The following is a 16,871-nucleotide window of genomic DNA, read 5'->3' on the forward strand; positions in this document are numbered from 1 at the left end:
TCACACCGCCACACAGAGAACTGAAACAAAACAAAAATACGAACCACGAGAGCCACTTTCAGACTCGGCAAACAAAACAAAGTCACTGAAAGAAGACTGAGAATTTGTGTGTGTTTTTGTGGGGATATTTTGAGCCTTCGTTTTTCGTTTTCGTTTTATTCCTTTTGAAGTGGCACGAAAAAGTTCGGGTTTATGTCTGCCACTGTGGGGCATATAATTCCCTTTAAAGACTTTAACGCTTTTTTAATAATTTTTTATTGTCAAGAAATTCACTTAGGCATTATTCGCGTCTTGAGAAGTTTTAAGTGCCGACATTGCGGGACTTCTTCCCCGAAAGTTTATGTGCGTCTTAGTTTAATTTCTTATTTTGTTTTTCGTTTTATAAACAGTATACAGTTTGAATGTGGGTTTGAATTACTGACTATTATGGCATCGGAATGAGTGGCAACATAATTCCATTAAAGCCAGATGCAACGGAATATTGACTTTTTTAGCCAATCAATAAACATTAACTTCAAGGGCACTTTAGTGCTTTTTCAAGTTAATCCCATTGTTCGTCTATATTGAAGGGCAAAATATATACAATATATTTTTTTAAGCCGCATTTATGCGTTGGCTTTCATTTAATTTGCATTCATACCCGGCCATTTGCATAGGTCAGCGCTGAATGTAAAAAATAAATGCGAAAAAGTTTACCCTTTTGTGTGCGCTCTGTAAAATCAACAAGCTGTGGGGAGGAAATGAACTGAAGCTGGGCTGGGAATTGAATTGTCACAGCTGCAATTTTTCAAATGTCAAATCAAAACAGAAAACCAATTACTTTCGATGATTAATTACCGCACTCGAAGGCGATGTGCCTGCCTAGGCGAACAAATGTTGAGGACCGCAGAATGATTTTGATTGCGACCCGGTTGGGTTTGATTTATGATGCGATCAACCCTTTGCTGACAAGTCCCCGATGTGACGTGCCACTCGGCCTCATCTCTCATGCCGCAGGATACTTTCGTTAACTTGCCCTCCTGCTCGACATGGAAATCACCTTAAAATTCATAAGTTTGCGGGCGTCGAAGTAGGCGGAAACCGCAAGTAAAACAGCAGCTGCATGTCATTAACTATATGGGTGGCGGCGGCGGCGGTGGCTTCGGTGTAATCCTCTCCACTTGGGGCACAACACGGCGTATGCGTAACGCCACCGCCATCATGGCGGATACGCAACGCGACCAACTTTTCAACGCTTCATTTTTTAAACATTTAGCAGTGCGGCGTAACACCTCTTTAGCCCAACTCGGTTTTACTTTTCTCACCCCCAATATTATTATTTTTTGTTTTTTCTATTTTCGTTGTCGTCAAAGCTGCGGATTATGCGCACAGAAAATGAGAGTTTATGTATGAAATTATGCAAAACAGACCGGCAGACGATAATGACGGTGGTTAGGAATCCTGCGGCTGATGAGTCCTTAACCCGCCAAGGTCCCTCGCTCGCTTTGTTCCATTATAAATGCAGTTTTTTTTCTGTGGGCGATTATGATGATGATTACGAGTGAAATTTTTTATGCCTGCATGGAAATTTCATATTTTAATTACAATTTGCTTCGGCCGACAGTGACCCAAATATATATACAAGTATGTACGAATATTACGAGTATCATGTAGGAAGAAAGGGTTCTTTCAACCCTTTTTTTTTTCTTGCTGCGAATCCTCAGCTGCATGCCTGGCTGCATAATTATGTTGCCAAACTGGTTGGCTGACCGGCAAAAAAAAATAAAGAAAACCCAACAAAAAAACAGCCAAAGTTTAACAAAAAGCCTCGGAACCCCTGAAAGTCTTAACCCCAACTTATTTGAGCATGACGAATGGCTTTGTTGAGGAGTTACCACCACTTGTCCCAAGGATTTTATTAAAAATTCCTTAGACACAGGTGCAGTTTTTTGGGAAAACTTTTCAATATGCTTTCTGGCAAATAATTGGATGGATGGTTTTCTGCCGCGCTTTTAACGCTGATAAAACCTGTTGTCGAAGATTAAATATTAATGGCTCCCATTAATATCATCTTTGGCCGTCCGAAGCCAATAAAATGTGCCTAATGTCGCGATATTTATGGCAAGGACGCTAATTTATGCTCAAAGCGAAACGAATTACAAATCGATACTAGAAACTTGGCTGTGTAATTACGCAATGATTTATCGAGCAGCTCTATTAAGCGCATTTATTGTTGACTTTTCAGGGAAAGTAAAGCCCTGAAAAGTTCTACATTCAGGAAACCACTTTTAATGGAAACCTTTTAAGAGCGGAAGTAGCTGCGATTTGATATAGTCGTCGCCCGTCCGCGGTTAGGGTTTACTTTGCGGTTTTTCTGATTGACAAGACATTGGAGCAGGTGAAAAACAATAGCGGCTCGGAGGTAACCGCTCAGGTGGCGACAAGTTACGTGTGCCGTCGTCTAAAGGGGGAAATAAATATCAATAGAACTTGGATAAATGCATAAATCGATTGATTTTTATGGTTAAGTGTTTCCGAGTAGATTGGGGTTTTAATAAGGAAGTTACCAATAATTGAGATCAAATATATATTGAATACTATATTGAACACTTATTTTAATATTTTATTATTTTTATTTGATTTTATTAAAAGAATAAAACGGGTGTCTTTGGCTAAGAATTCAATTAACCCTCCTTCTCCACCCCTTTTGTAATATGATATAATTAATCCCAATTATTTTAAAATGAGTTTTGAAAGGTAAAAATATATTTTCAAAGCTAAAAAGGACACCCAACCCTCTCTTATTTCGCCAAAAAGCATCCAATTTAAGTTTGAAATTAATTCGGAGAAATGCAATCTAAAAATTGTAAATCAAATTGAAGGATCTTCCATCAAACTTACCCTATGCACGGCGGCATGTAAATCGAAAATTACCAGAAATTGTCACTTTACATCACGCCTGCTGCAGGACCAATAAATCATGCTGCACACACACACACACACACGTTGCTACACGGAAGCACACCACACACGCACTCACTTGCTCTCTGGCCTAGTGTCCTTTGGTGTGTGCGTGAATATTCAAATCAGTGAATAAATGAAATTTGTTACAGGACTCGCGGCACACTCACACACTCCCACTCCTCACGCACTGAAATTGAGTGTCGAAATTTTGAGGGGGGGTCCGTCGTATATTTAGCAAATGAACCGTTAATTTAGTTGCCAGAAGCTGGCCAGTTTTCCCGGATTTTCCTCGCTTTGTCCTGCGTAATTTTCAGGTTGCTCTTTACAGATTCCGCGCAGTAATCAAGGTTTACAACTATGCGATCAGCGAAACAGAATTAAATTAAGTGCCAGATGAATGGCGGCTTCATTACGAGTTCCACACACTTTGGCTGCCAATTAACTCGCCCGAATTTAATTAAGGCTTAGGTCCTGATTTGTGGCGCGCACTAGATCTCAATCTTGACGAGCAGGCAATCCTCCGAATCCGATTTCATTTACGTAAACGAGACTTTCGAGGGACTCTGAGACAGCTCCGAACAGGGCACCGCGCTGCCTGAATATTAAACGAACACTGAAGCCTCCGATTACGTTTCCATAAGGTTTTAACTACGTAAACGAGACTTTCGGAGGGAATACAACTTCGAACCGCGCTGCCTCAACTTGAAACGAACACTGAAGCCGCCAGAATCGAGCGCTGAAAGTTAAGCCCGAAGTCAAGAACGGCTCGAGCTTCAACCTACAATTATTTACTTATTTATAATATATAAAAACATATTTTGAAACATCTTGAAAATATTAAGCAAAAAGTAATAATTTAAAATATTTTCTTATTATTTTACTTTAAAAATTAAAAGTATAGATTTAACGGGAAAACACCTAATTGGTCACAATGGTTGCCACTGGTTCAAGCGACAATCGTCTGTGGAACTTGCAACATGTTGCACAGTGCCTTCAAACCCGAGTTCCACTTCGGCGATTCTATGTTTTTCAGTCCGAACCTCTGATCTTGGCTTTTGAGGCTGTGTTTATTTTGTTTTTATTGAGACCTCAAAAAATGCACTTAATATATATTAAATACATTTTTAAAATATAAAGAACATATAGAGGATATGTATGCAAAATATATAAGAATTAATAAATCAAAAACAGAAGATATATCAAAAAAATAATCGAGTTTAATTAAACATTTTTTGAAATATAATTAATATAATTAATTTCTTTTTCAGTTTAATTTACAAAAATTAAAATATGTATTTATAAATGTGCTCATTTAAATCCATGTTTTAAACACACTGAAATATTAGAATTTTTCTGTATCTGTCTAAAATAAAATTTTACTTTAGTTACAAATTTAAAATGTATAACAAGAACCTTAAACATAACACAAACAAAAACCAACTAAGCTCACTGCACAAAGAGCTCAATCCATATGAAGTTTTAGCCAAGAATAGAGTTCTTTTCAAACCCCCCAGAAGTTTTGTGGTTGTTTAATCTACATCTGACTTGGTAAGAAATATGTTCAGGTGGCTTTCTTAGCTCCTTGTTTAAATTTGGAGAGACCGCCTCACCTGGAAAATGCTTAAAGTAACACCATAAGAAACTGTTGCTCCGTCATAACAATAAAAAAAATATATAAAAAGAAACTTAGCCGAAGTGCAACATCCTCGTGGGGCGACAATGCAGGCGAAAAGTTTCGGCAGGAAAACTAAAACTCAAATATAAGATGGCAAGCAACTTTGGCCATAAAACATGGCACAAAGCCGCACACTCACACGAGAGCCGGAAAACCACCGAAAAAAAAAATGGAAACCTTCGAGAGGTGGGGCCGCGGCAAAGCAATGAAAATTCCGACCTACCGCAATAAATTCCGCGGGAAAAGCAACGCGAGCGATGCCAAAATGAGAGTGAAATGGCCAACACACACACACGCACATACAAGGCAAAGGAAAAGGAAAACACACCCCTCGGAAAACCTCAAGAAGGCACAACGCACACAGGGACACCTCAGGCACGGTGCCATAAATCGCGCTTAGCCAAAACAAAGCATAGCATCAGGCTCCAGGACTCAGGCATCAGGATTCCGATTCGGAATCAGTTTCGGTTTCAGCCGTGGACCGAAATCCTTTGACCTGACACAATGCTCCATATTCTATGTTTTGGTTCGAGTTGGAGTTGGAAGCGCGTCTGCGCGGTGATATCCTTCGACCAGCCAAACAGCTGTTCTAGGCGAAACCCTTACCTAGGACAACACGGGCATCCGTGAGGGAGTTAGTCCTAGACTAGAGTTAACTTCAAGAGTATCCTTTTGAATCCTTTAGAAAATGAAAAACCTTTGCTTTAATATTTTGTTGTATTTTTTACTTTTATCCTTAACAGCTTGGAACAGTCTTTGCTTCGGTTGAGCTTAGTTGTTAATGCTCCGCCAAGGAAAATGACTTCTAACAACAACACATCTCTTCAGCAGTTCTTGAAATGAGCTTGATCTTAAGCTGGAAAATGAGAACAGAAATATTTATTAATTTTAATAAAAATTCAAAAAACTTACCCATGATCTGGAGATCACTTTGCTCAACAAGGAGGACACGAACTGCAGCAACCCTCACATGGATTAGAACAGCCTCCTCCATACAGGGGTACTAAGCATCCAGGTGGGCAGGGTCCAACGTAGAAAGGGTCGAAACTGCAAACCAGCATTAAAACCATGTCGAATATGTGGTATTTAAAATTCTTTAGCTGGGAATGTCCTTCCTTTATAAAAGAGTTTAATTAAAAATTTTTGAAGTCGGGTAAAACACTTTCAAAACTTACTGAACTTTTTTTTTTAACTGCCGAAGAAACGCGTTGAAGTTATTCCTTGGTTATGAATTTAGAATTTAGAAGTTCATATATATATATTTTTTTTTTGAGCAAGAGATGCGTTCAAGTTAAGCTGTTCAGATAGACTGAGCTCTGTTGCTTTCCAAACACATCGAGCTGAGAAGAAAAGTGAAGTTTCGGGGTTCATGGCCTACTTGGGACTAGTATAAGTTTCCAGAATTTAGAAGCTGAAAGCATATTGTAAAATTCCCGGTGTTTTTCTTTCTAGTTAGCCAGGGGATTATTTTAACTCTGATAGATTCGACAGTGGTCACGTTAGAATTGAGTCCTTGGATTGCTTGGCCATATCCTGGCCACTAAACTCTGGCTTTTTAAGGTATGAGACCACAGGTCCCCCTCCAATAATATTTTAAACCACAACAGTCCAAGTTCATATAAAAGTTCATATTAAATAAATATCCAAATTAAATTAACTAATTAGGAAAACAAAAGAAACAAAAAACATATATATCCTCAAGCGGAAAAATTTAAGCCAAAACAACTTGTATTCATGGACATTAGCTGCTTGTCATCTACTGCCAAAATCCCAAGCCCCACCATATTCCTTAACCAATTTTCAAGTAAAACTAAATATAAATATTTTCTTTAAGTTTATTGCTTAAAACACAGTGTTTCGTTAGACGTTGGTTGTTATCGTCAGCCAAGGATAAAGTTTATAACAGCAGCACATTTCTTCAGCAGTTCTTAAAGGAAGCTCGGATCTTAGGCTGCTGGTGAAATTATAAGTATAAATATCAAGGAATATCTTTAAAACCTCACCAAAGATCTGCTTCCATTTGGCTTCTCGTCCTAGCGGCACCTCACCAGCCGCAAGGACACGAGCTGCAGCCACCACAAGGTCCACAGCCACCACAAGGTCCACAGCCACCACAAGGTCCACAGCCACCGCAAGGACTGCAGCAGGGACTGCAGCTGGGGGATCCGCCAGTCAAGGGGACCAGACAGCCGGGCGGGCAGGGACCAATGTAGAAGGGGTTGAAAGTGCAGACCATCATAAGAACCATTTTGATAGTTTATATGTTACAAAATCTCGATAGAATTTTTTCACTGCTGAAGAAACGCGTTACAAGTTATGCCTTGGAAATGAATTTAGAACTTAGTTTTTCATATTCTTTTTTTTTTTATTTTACGAAAGAGATGTGTTCAAGCCAAAGTGTAGGAAAAGAATGAGGCCTGATTCTTTCGAATTACGACTGGCCTACACAAATGTGAAGTTTTTGAGCCACTGCCTACTTGGGACTTCAAACAATTTTGGGATTTTTCGAAGCTAAAAGCCCGTAGCTTCTCCATTACTCCTCTCCCGGTGGAACCGCCTGCACTGGCGCTGAAGCCCCCGCTGCCGGTTCAGGTTCCGCCTTCGTGTCAGCATCCTTTTCTTCTGCGTTGGGCTGCGTTAGACTAGGCAGTCGGGGCAGGAAGGGTCCAACGATGGCGCCAGCTTTCCCGGTGATGCAGCAGACTACCGAACAGGTGGCATTGATGCCATCGCCCTCCACCAGCGACGGCTCCCCCTCGAGCCCTGTCAGCTGGTGCGCCACAGGGCTGCCGCGGATTACCAGGTCGGAGATAGACGGGCCGGTGTATTCTGCCACCCGGCCACTAACACATGACACTGAGTTAGCCACTATCACGATTAGGGCCACCACGCCTGTTACTCCTATGGCCAAGTGCACCTCATCCATTTCGGAAAAGGAGTGGTTGCAGGAGAAGAATATGGAGAAGGACGATCGATATTGCTTTTCTCAATCGACCAGGCTGACAACTGACTCGTAGGCAACTATCTAGGTAACCAGACGGCGATGATTGGGTGTTAAGGTGGTCCTTTAGCCATTTGCAGTTTGTATCGTCGAGGATCAGCACTCTTTTCACGGGTTACTCTTTGGGGTGATCTGGCAGAAAGGATTCGTGTAAAGTGATTTTCAGCTAGCATACTTGCGGCACTCTGTAGTCCTGGGATTTTATGGCCAGGACATGGAGCAGAACAAGGTCCATGGAGACCAGGGTGAACTCTAGCCTGTTACTGCGATTTTCATTAATTCTGGCTTCAAATAATAATAATAATTTTCCATGCAAAGTATTTTATTTTCCTGTGTAAACTAATTACTAACAGTTTTAGAGAAAACCCCCACTAATACCTTACTAAGCAGCGTATCGAAAGCATTTTGGGTGGATTTAAGGCTCTCCCTTTGGATCTTTTGTTCCAAGCTACCCACTTATCCGAATCCTCTTCGCTCCCTCTGCTACTTTTGCTGCTTCTCCTCCTGTTTTTGCTCCTGATTCTGCTGCTCCGGGTTCTTTTTTGGCTCCCGGGCGGGATTGCAGCGGGGAAGCTGCGACTCCGGAACCGTGCACTGACCCTCCCTCCTCGCCGCAGTCATGGTCGCAGCAGGGCGGAGTGGGGCCAATGTAGGCGGGATTAAATATGCAAGGCATGATGCAGCTCCTCCACGGAACAGGGAACACGGAACACAACGCTTCTCGACCGGATTGCGGAGGCAGGTGTCCTGGGCTCTGTTTTATGGATTTTCCCAAATTTACATAGATGCTAAAGGGGGGCAGAGTGGGCAGAAGCAGGTCTAAAAACCAGAAGAGGAAGCAGAGGCCGGCCCGAAAACTTCCTCATTTCCAGGGGGGATTACAACACAATAGAACCGGCTAACTAGATGCTCGATACGGGGGAAAAGCTCAAAGAACTATATGTAAACGGATTGCATATTGGAGGGGAAACTCCTAATTAAACTGTCAGTGAGTACAGTCATGAAAAATATAAGGAAAGGGGAAGATGACTATATTAATTCAGCTAACAATTAAACCAAAGGCACTTAGGAATTATCTAAGAATCATCTAAATATTTTTTTTAAATATTTCTAATTAAGGAAAATCCATCTCAGTGCCTCTAATAATATTTTAGATCCTGCATAATCGAACAACAGACATATTGACCTCTTCGAACACACACAATTCCTCCTGCCTGGCCCTGGCATCTCGCTCGTCCGGTTAGAGAGCGTGCGGAATGCTTATAATTATTTCATAATCGGGCAACACTTCACGTTTATGGTGACAAAAGCCTGCAGATAGACAATAGCCCCCTGCAGGCTATTCCGCCGGGGGCAGTCGCATCGAAATTGGGCCACACAAATGGCCGCAGGCGCAAATACGGAATTTAAGTTGAAATTAATGAATAATTAAGCTGCACTGGGCGCAGACGTTGGCCCAGAGCGGAAATGCGGCATTTGCATAACTAACACAATGAACTACATACGATGACTCTGGCCGTTCATAAATTAGATATGCAAATGCAAATGGAAAACTAACGGCACTGTCTTTGTCAATTAATCAATCAATCAACGCAGCAGAAGGCCAGCCGCGGAAATCACTTGTCCAGCGTCTGGCCGCCGTCCAGGAACTTTACTCGGAAAGCTGCATCTCCATACATCCAGTCCACCCATCCATTCATCCATCTATCCACCCATTCTTCCTCATCACGCATGCCAATTTTCCGTAGCACGGTTTCTGATTGCCCGCTAAGTTCGAAGCCCATCCGAGCCCCATCATCGGAGCCTCTGCGATCCGCCAGTTTTAAGGCGATGGCAGAGTCATTAGCATCAAAGGGCAACGCAACGGTGACATGACCAGCGCCCTAGGCAGCTGATACGCACAGTGGGTTAGGAGGGGGGATATATCTGGGAGAGAGATTATATATCAATACCAATTTAAATCAAAAATAGTTCGCATAATACTATATCTAAGATAGCGTAAACATTATTATTTGAAGATATATATTTTAAAATATTATATATGATAAGTAGTTTTTTTTCTAAATTTTAAAATGTAAAAAGCAAGCAACTTTGTGGTTAAATATTATTTCTATTTATTTATTTTTTAATATATATGAAATATATTATTTATTATTTTAAAGTTCAGAGCTTAGAGTATTGTCCCACTGTGCCACTTCAACGACGCGTTCAATGTCGCCTGCTGCAGCCGTCAAAGTCGTGTGCACTATTTGTGTAATTTATATTCAAAGCGCAACGCGATGCGGCGAGTGCGTTGCGTAGGTGGGTGTGGATAGTGTGTGTGCTGGTCAGCTCTCTTCTGGGCGGCATTTCCAGTTCCTTCCCCCCCCTGCCTGGGCCAGTCGCGCGAACTGCTTTTAAGTGACGATGGCGATGATGTTGGTCAGGCGGTGGCAGCACTTTTATGGGGTGAGTGGTCCCTGGGATTTATGGGGTTAAGGGAAGGGAAAAAATACCCCCACAGCCAGCTCTTTAGGTCTATTTAAATATGTAACTGTGGCCAGGGAAGGAAATTAAGCGACTTAATTTTTAAGTAGATTCTAAGAGGAAACTGATCATAGTAAACGGGAATAATATCTTGAAACTAGCTCTAAGAGTTTAAAATATATCATAATCATACTTAAATTAATTATAAAATTTATGAATGAAAAACCTACTATTCTTTTATGATAAGAACATTTATATTTACAATTCTAATAACCCTTTCCCCTTAAGTACCATGACCATAACTGGCAACCGCTATCCGAGCTTCGACTTTTGTCTATCCAACTTCCGCCTGTTTCTTCGCCGACTCCTCCTCGGTTTCTGTTTTCAATAATTCAAGTTCGAGCCCAAACAAAACTCTGGACACGCGCAGGGCCACTTGACCGTTTCGCTGGTCGTAACTGTATGAGAAATGTGCTGGGGAACTGACAAAGTGACCGGAAGATGATACTGTAATAAAAAATAGAGACTCGCACACTATCGTACATACATATATGTTTGCCTAGGAAATAGAAAACCAAGTACTGGAAATGAACATGAACAATGTTTTATATGCTCTGCGAGTTGCTGGGTCTTCGTCCACTATATCTAACTAGGTTTTTTTTTCTGCTATTTCGTTGGCCATTTATTTACAAATGAACAATATTTATGGCCTCTTTTTGAAAGAGAATATATGTATATATTTTGTTTTTTGGTTCCCCTCCTGCGGCGGGGCCAGACTTCCGTCACAGAAACAGCATGGAAACGATCTGTTCATAGCGTTCATTATTTTGTGGTTTTATTTCGGTTTTATGCGCTCGGCATACCAACAATCGATTATGAATTTCAAACTCTGAGCGACGGGCAATCAGAAATGGTTTTGTTGAATAAATAATTCTAATTTGCCAGCAATTATGGGCTGCCACAATGAGCTGAGCCCATGATATGTTTTCGATGGTCGCCGAAAGTGTGAATTGAAGAACAACAGTTACAGAGAGGCGTTTCCATTACACTTAATGGCTGTGCAATTTAGGTTTCCCATCATTTTGGATTTAATTAATTACTGATGGGCAGTTGGGGTTTAAATAACAGAGTATTTATAGAAGATAATACATCATTTAATATTTAGTTTTAAGTACTCTTGATTTATCTCTATTTAATTATTCAACATATATTGCTTGCGATTGGAATCTACATCTCTTTAAGCCAATTGGATTTATGGCAGCATAAGTAGCGAAAATCAGAGCAAACCCCATTATTATTTCCAGCAAGTTGCAATTAGTGTTGTCAGGGCCAGAATTTATGATGAGCAATTGCAGATGCGGCTGGTAAAACAGGAACACTAAACGGCGGCACTTAGGCGATCATAACTTTGCCCGTGATAAATCGAACTGGAATCGCCTGCAGAGATTCTGGCCATGCAAAGCGAATCTGTATATCTGTATATAGACTGGCAAAAAGGAAGGGGACAAGGCAAGTGCCTGGGAGGGAATCTCGAGCAGCTGCTGCTGCCGCTGAAAGGCGAGACCGCCGAATGAATTGGACTGTCGTTGTCTTGGCAATCAGCGCTACCGGGCATAGAAAGTTAACACACCCAAAACCGGCTTCGGTTACAGCCCAAGCAGGCAGCAGTTGAAGTTTCCATTTGAGACACAGGAAGAAAAACTGCACAAAAGGAAGCTTTATTATCTATTTTTAACCAAGCTTTAGGTTCTTTGATTAATTAAGTGGCTGCTCATAAATAATCTTAAAAACACTTATTAATAACAAATAAATTCATACTTTAAAGTATAATTTATATTTAATTTTAACTTCTTAAAAAATATATATTCAATTTTATTTCCCGTGGAGTTGGCATTGGCAAGTTGCCGGCTGCCAGTTGTCGCTGCCGCAAGAAACTTGCCAGGATGGACTGCGGCGGATGTGTGTTCTTAGGGTTTTGAGCCAGGAAAGAGGGAGAACTCCACAAAAGACGGGGGATTCTAAGCGTTTAGGTTGGCTTTTGCATCGCTTCGTTGGCCCCGCAGAGCGAAGTGAGCGCATCCAACTTAAAATTGCCGCAATTGCGTGTCGACCACAATCTTAACCAGCCGAGGCAGCGACACAAGGAGGCGAAAAACTTGATGGCAACGGGGAGTGCACTGCAACAAAATAAATGTAATAATCTGAAAAAAGTAAAATATCATATGTCGAAATATATTTAGAAGCCTTTTCGAGAGTCGTTAATATAAAGGTTACTATAAAATCAACTCAATTAGTATTCATTTTTCAATTATATAAGCTAGAAATTACATAGATTCATTAATAACAAACTTGCTGTTATCCAAGCTAAAATTCCTTAAAAAAGTATTGGTTAAGGACTTCAATTCAATATTTTTCATGACCACATAGATTTCCTCTCAGTGCTTAGCTGAGACTTTAAGTGTAACAGGCACTGGGTGTTGGCCCAAGTTCCGTCTCATTCCCGAGCCCTTGCTCCCCCGACCATTTGCTCCTGCCAGTCTCCCCTGTCTGTTTCCTTTTTGTTTTTAATGAATAAGTTGGAACACCTGCTCGTCGTTCGTCTCCTGTTGAGATCTCCGTCCGTCCCGGAATCGGGCAAACTCTGGTTGAGCTGCTCAAGTGTGACGGCGCTTACGAACTTATATGTGTTCTATCTCGGCATCGTGCTTGGTCATTGTTAATGCCCTATTGTTAGGGGTATATGAGGAATATGCCTTGGTTTGTTTTATATAAAAAATATTAAAAAAAAAGTTTTGATGAGGATTGATTAAAATTAAATTGGTATGGAAACCACCAAATATACTAAAGTTAATTTAAACTAAATTGAATTAAATTAAACTTCACTCACAGCTTTAATTTTCAAAGAAACGTGGAGAACCAACTTCCCTCATCTATACAAATACCCATATAATAATCATAATTTACCCATAAATCCCACCAGATACTTCCATTTCTCGCTTGTACCAGATCACTTCTGGCCCCATAGGAATCACAAGATCATTATACCATTCGATATGTCCACCGGAACTGGCTTGTCTGCATTTGATGCTTTAATTATGAAGTCGCTTGCCGGGAAAAGCAAATAGAGTCAGCTGCAGCTAAGCAGGCAAAGCCAAAGGCTTAAGTCAATAAATAACCTGTTTGAATATCATTACGCATAAATCTGAGCCAACGCATGGCACCTGCAATCTTCATTCATTAAATCGAGCACACCTGAAAACGAGAATCGAGGCATTGGCATTGGAGGAGAGACGGAAGGGAACGCAACCGGAGTCAATGTCCCGTCAAGTTGCAAAATTAAAACCAATTTCCCAGGGACTGCCGTATCACTTGCTCATCAGAAATAAAAACCAGTGAAGAGTGCTCCACACACGACCCGGTCTGAGACGGAGGCGATGATGAGGACGATGATGATGGGCGAGAAACAATGTGAGGCCCGAGAGCACAACGAGATAATTGTAATAAAGAAATTCGTAGAATAATTGAGGAAGAGAAGGGGATGGAGATGGGAATCAAAGGAGTCCGAGTGGGGGGAGTCCACACACTTGAGTCCTGATGATGCATCGACGCCACCAATCGCAGGGCCTTCTCCATTTCCAGCCGCCCCTGAATGCAAATTGAATTTCTCGTCCGAAAGCCAAAAGTAATTTCGATTGCAATTCTTTCCCTGCTGCCGCTGCAAGTGAATTTCATATGAAGGTGGCTCGATTTATATGGCATTACGTAAGATTCAATTTGCCAAAGCTTCTGCAGGGAAAGGAAAATTAAATATTGGTTTAAAGAAGCTTAAGCAATTAATTTTTACAATAATTGTCAACTTTCTTAGAATATGTATTTTTATTAAAAAAGATGTTGAGAGAATAAAATTTTATTTGACATGTTTTTAAACCTTTTTCTAAATTATAATATGATAGTTTTAATCCTTCTTATAATTTGTTTATTTATTGACTAGATAATACTATTTTTGTCATGTAATTCCTATTTTCTTTGTGTGTAAACCTCTTAAAATGCAATTCTCTTCCACTCAAAAATGCTCTTTACCCTTGCAGTCTGTAATTGAAGGATGTGCTGAGGACAATTAAAGAGGCGTGCAGTTAATTTAATGTCGGAAATCAAAGCACTCTTACTTGGGCGCTCTCCTTAGACAATTACATGGCACGACATCGCACTCGTCGTCTCTGCAACTTTTGTGGCAAATAATTTTCTCCAGCCTGCACTTTTCTTTATATTTTCTTTCCTTTACTTTTTTATTCGAGTTCCTTTTTGCCGCTACTGCAGACATTTTTAATAAGTTGCCTGGCAGCCGTTGCACGTCTGGCTTCGGCAACAACAAACAGTGCAGCTGCCAAGTTGAAAATGAAATTCGTGGCACGAATAGATTTCCAAAACATATATGAAGAGCCTGGGAGACGCAGGCAGTCTCACACAGGAAAAAAAAAAAAAAAAGCAACGGAGATAGAGAGAGGATACATTGAACAGTGGAAGGTTTTTTAGAGAGAATGTGGTCTTATATTGTGGCTTTAAAATAGAATTAAAAATATTTAAAATATAAAATAAAAATATATAGAGAAAATGTAAAATATTAATCGAGAGGAGTTTGGGATCTATGAACATTTTTTAAATTTATTTAGTTATTAAATTTAACTCGGATATATTTTTGTAATTTCAAATATTACATATCTTTTCTAAAAATATTAACATTATCTGTAAGCTTTATTTCTCTTTAAAAACTATTGAAAACTGTCCACTGTTCGCTGACTATGACAGAAATTCGAAAATGAAGCAATTTACTTGTATATATTTGATACAATCCTCCGGCCATCCATGGACAGTTGTCAACGATCTGGGAATGGGAAAGGCAACAGGAATGGGGACTACCAACTGGACTGGGGCGCTGGAGTGCTGGCCAAGAAATGGGGGCAAAAGCGGGTCTGTTGGCGGGCTTATTAAGTGGTTTCCGCAGCCGCACAACCACCCTTCGTGGTTGGATAATTGGCAAAGCATAGCTCAGGCATTCCCGGGATTCCGGCTTTAATGCCAGCTTTAATGGCCCGCAAAAAGAGTTTCAATTATCAACTGTTTGTTGGCTATAATGGTAGAGAAAAGTAACCTAAGTAAAGTGATTTATAATTAGCCATATCGCAGTTTGATTTTCTAGATCAAAGAAGTGATAATTAAGCAAATATTTAATTTTATTATTAACTTTGTTTATTAATTAACTAAAAATGCGTGTCCCATTGTTATAAATGAGATTAATAAATTAAAATAAATATGGGAAAATATTTCCGCATGGCCCAAACTTCGTACCTAAGCTTGTTTGCTTTCCAGTATTTAGTGACTATTAAAAACGATGGCTTTCGCTTAAGAATTTTGTCACTGGCTGAATCCTTTTCCCCCCAGCCACCTTTGCACTCCCACTGGCACGTGGGCGGTGGGCTGGCAAACTTGTTGAAAGTTTCTGGGCTGCGTGGCACACAAGAAACCAATAAAGAAAATGCCAAAAACTAAAGGGAAAAGTGCCGCAGAAGCCATAGACCTACTAGTGCCATATACTATACATTGTGCGAATACCTGGGGCAATATGGCTGCCGGTTGGCTTAATGGCTCGATGCTCCAGAACCCGGCCTTAAAGGATGGCCCAAATAACGGAAGGCAGCTCCGTGGCTCTGCTAATACTACGTGCAAAATGGTTTTGGGGCAGCCTCCACAATGCCGCTGCACACACTGCGAATACGTAACGCGCGGAAAATTCCCGAGCCAAGCTTATGCAATGCAATTTTCATTTACATAAATTTTGATGTTGTCTCTGCAAATGGCTGTGTGTGTGAGTGTGAGAGGGAAAGTGTCGCCCCCGAAAAATTAAACAACACGAGTTTAGCTGGGGAAACTTTTATCCCGTGTAGTCTTCTATGTCAATTTGCAGGGAAATTACCTTTTTGTTAATAGTGGAAGACGAGCGTTTCCGTCGGCGGTGCAAACATTAAAACTAATTCAAACGTTGTTGCCGCAACCAGCTTAGTGTATAACAACAATAAATGCTTATTTAACTAATTTTCCACCACGTATGCAAATATTTACAATGCAACAGCTGCATAATAAGCGGGGGTTGTCAGGGGAATTTTGTTAAAGAAGACGATTTCATTAGGATGGAGTTTATATATTAGTTTAAAGGAGAAACAAACAACAAACAAATTTAAAAATTATTATTATTTTTTTTTTAATCAACCAACTTCAAAATATTTTAGATATTATATTGAACAAATATATTGTTAAACTGTTAAATAGAAATAGAAATTAAAGCAAAGATTTTTCAAGAATCCCTTTACCTAATTAATTTCCTAATTGATTAAAACAAACTAAATATTATTTTAGTATAAAAAAACGTAATAGAAAAAACAACTCCCATGTTATGAGATAACCCAAAAGCATAACTCCTCAATCACACCTCGGTGTGCCGGGAACCGTGTAAATAGGGATGTCTAGCAAGCGGCTGCCATTAAAGCTTTTTGTTTAGTTTTTAGCTATGTACTTCCCGTGTGAGTTTTCCATTTTCCTGCCCCCCTCTCAACTGTCGCACCTCTTTTTAACCTTGCCGAAGCCGGAAAACCGCGTGTCGGCTGCGGGTGTGGAGAATAAGAAGCAAAATGGTTCAAAGACTGACGCGAAGGAGGGGGGAACTCTGCGCCTGACACTTTGGGGTAACACTTAAATGCTTTGCTTTTATGGACACTTTTGAGCTGATTAATT

At 40.4% G+C, this 16,871-nt stretch overlaps 4 protein-coding genes and 1 long non-coding RNA gene across 7 annotated transcripts in view; all 5 read right to left on the bottom strand.

Annotated features, from left to right (window-relative positions):
• The window catches only part of rdo (reduced ocelli), a 56,458-nt gene extending 52,835 nt beyond the window's left edge, over positions 1 to 3,623 (bottom strand). The window contains exon 1 of one of the 2 annotated variants that reach the window (XM_070284345.1): positions 2,881 to 3,623. The gene's annotated coding sequence lies outside the window, so the exon portion shown is untranslated. The remainder of the gene's footprint in view (positions 1 to 2,880) is intronic. The other variant, XM_017178433.3, reaches the window with a different exon arrangement.
• A 1,693-nt stretch (positions 3,624 to 5,316) lies between these two features.
• On the bottom strand, positions 5,317 to 5,560 carry LOC138928996 (uncharacterized). Its single transcript, XR_011445425.1, has 2 exons — positions 5,531 to 5,560; positions 5,317 to 5,474 (listed from the first exon to the last, which is right to left on the bottom strand). It is a non-coding gene; the product is annotated as an uncharacterized lncRNA (long non-coding RNA).
• Positions 5,561 to 6,439: 879 nt separating this feature from the next.
• LOC108082698 (male-specific sperm protein Mst87F) lies at positions 6,440 to 7,019 on the bottom strand. Of its 2 annotated transcripts, none has more exons than XM_017178205.3 (2): positions 6,622 to 7,019; positions 6,440 to 6,572 (listed from the first exon to the last, which is right to left on the bottom strand). In XM_017178205.3, exon 1 carries the CDS (start codon positions 6,864 to 6,866, stop codon positions 6,663 to 6,665), a length of 204 nt encoding a protein of 67 aa, XP_017033694.1. In that variant the 5' UTR covers positions 6,867 to 7,019; the 3' UTR covers positions 6,440 to 6,572; positions 6,622 to 6,662. The 2 variants fall into 2 exon arrangements, with proteins under 2 accessions (XP_017033694.1, XP_017033693.1); XM_017178204.3 differs by having other exon boundaries at positions 6,440 to 6,569; positions 6,622 to 7,015.
• Positions 6,972 to 7,633, bottom strand: LOC108082697 (uncharacterized). The gene has a single exon (XM_017178203.3). The coding sequence runs from the start codon at positions 7,542 to 7,544 to the stop codon at positions 7,152 to 7,154; it is 393 nt and encodes a 130-aa protein (XP_017033692.1). The 5' UTR covers positions 7,545 to 7,633; the 3' UTR covers positions 6,972 to 7,151.
• A 290-nt stretch (positions 7,634 to 7,923) lies between these two features.
• On the bottom strand, positions 7,924 to 8,524 carry LOC108082699 (uncharacterized). Its single transcript, XM_017178206.3, is given in 2 exon segments — positions 7,924 to 8,222; positions 8,224 to 8,524. Coding segments are annotated over 2 exon segments (192 nt in total). The 5' UTR covers positions 8,296 to 8,524; the 3' UTR covers positions 7,924 to 8,102.
• Between the last annotated feature and the right edge of the window lie 8,347 nt (positions 8,525 to 16,871).

This window comes from Drosophila kikkawai, chromosome 2L (assembly GCF_030179895.1).
Source record: "Drosophila kikkawai strain 14028-0561.14 chromosome 2L, DkikHiC1v2, whole genome shotgun sequence".
NCBI lineage: Eukaryota > Metazoa > Arthropoda > Insecta > Diptera > Drosophilidae > Drosophila > Drosophila kikkawai.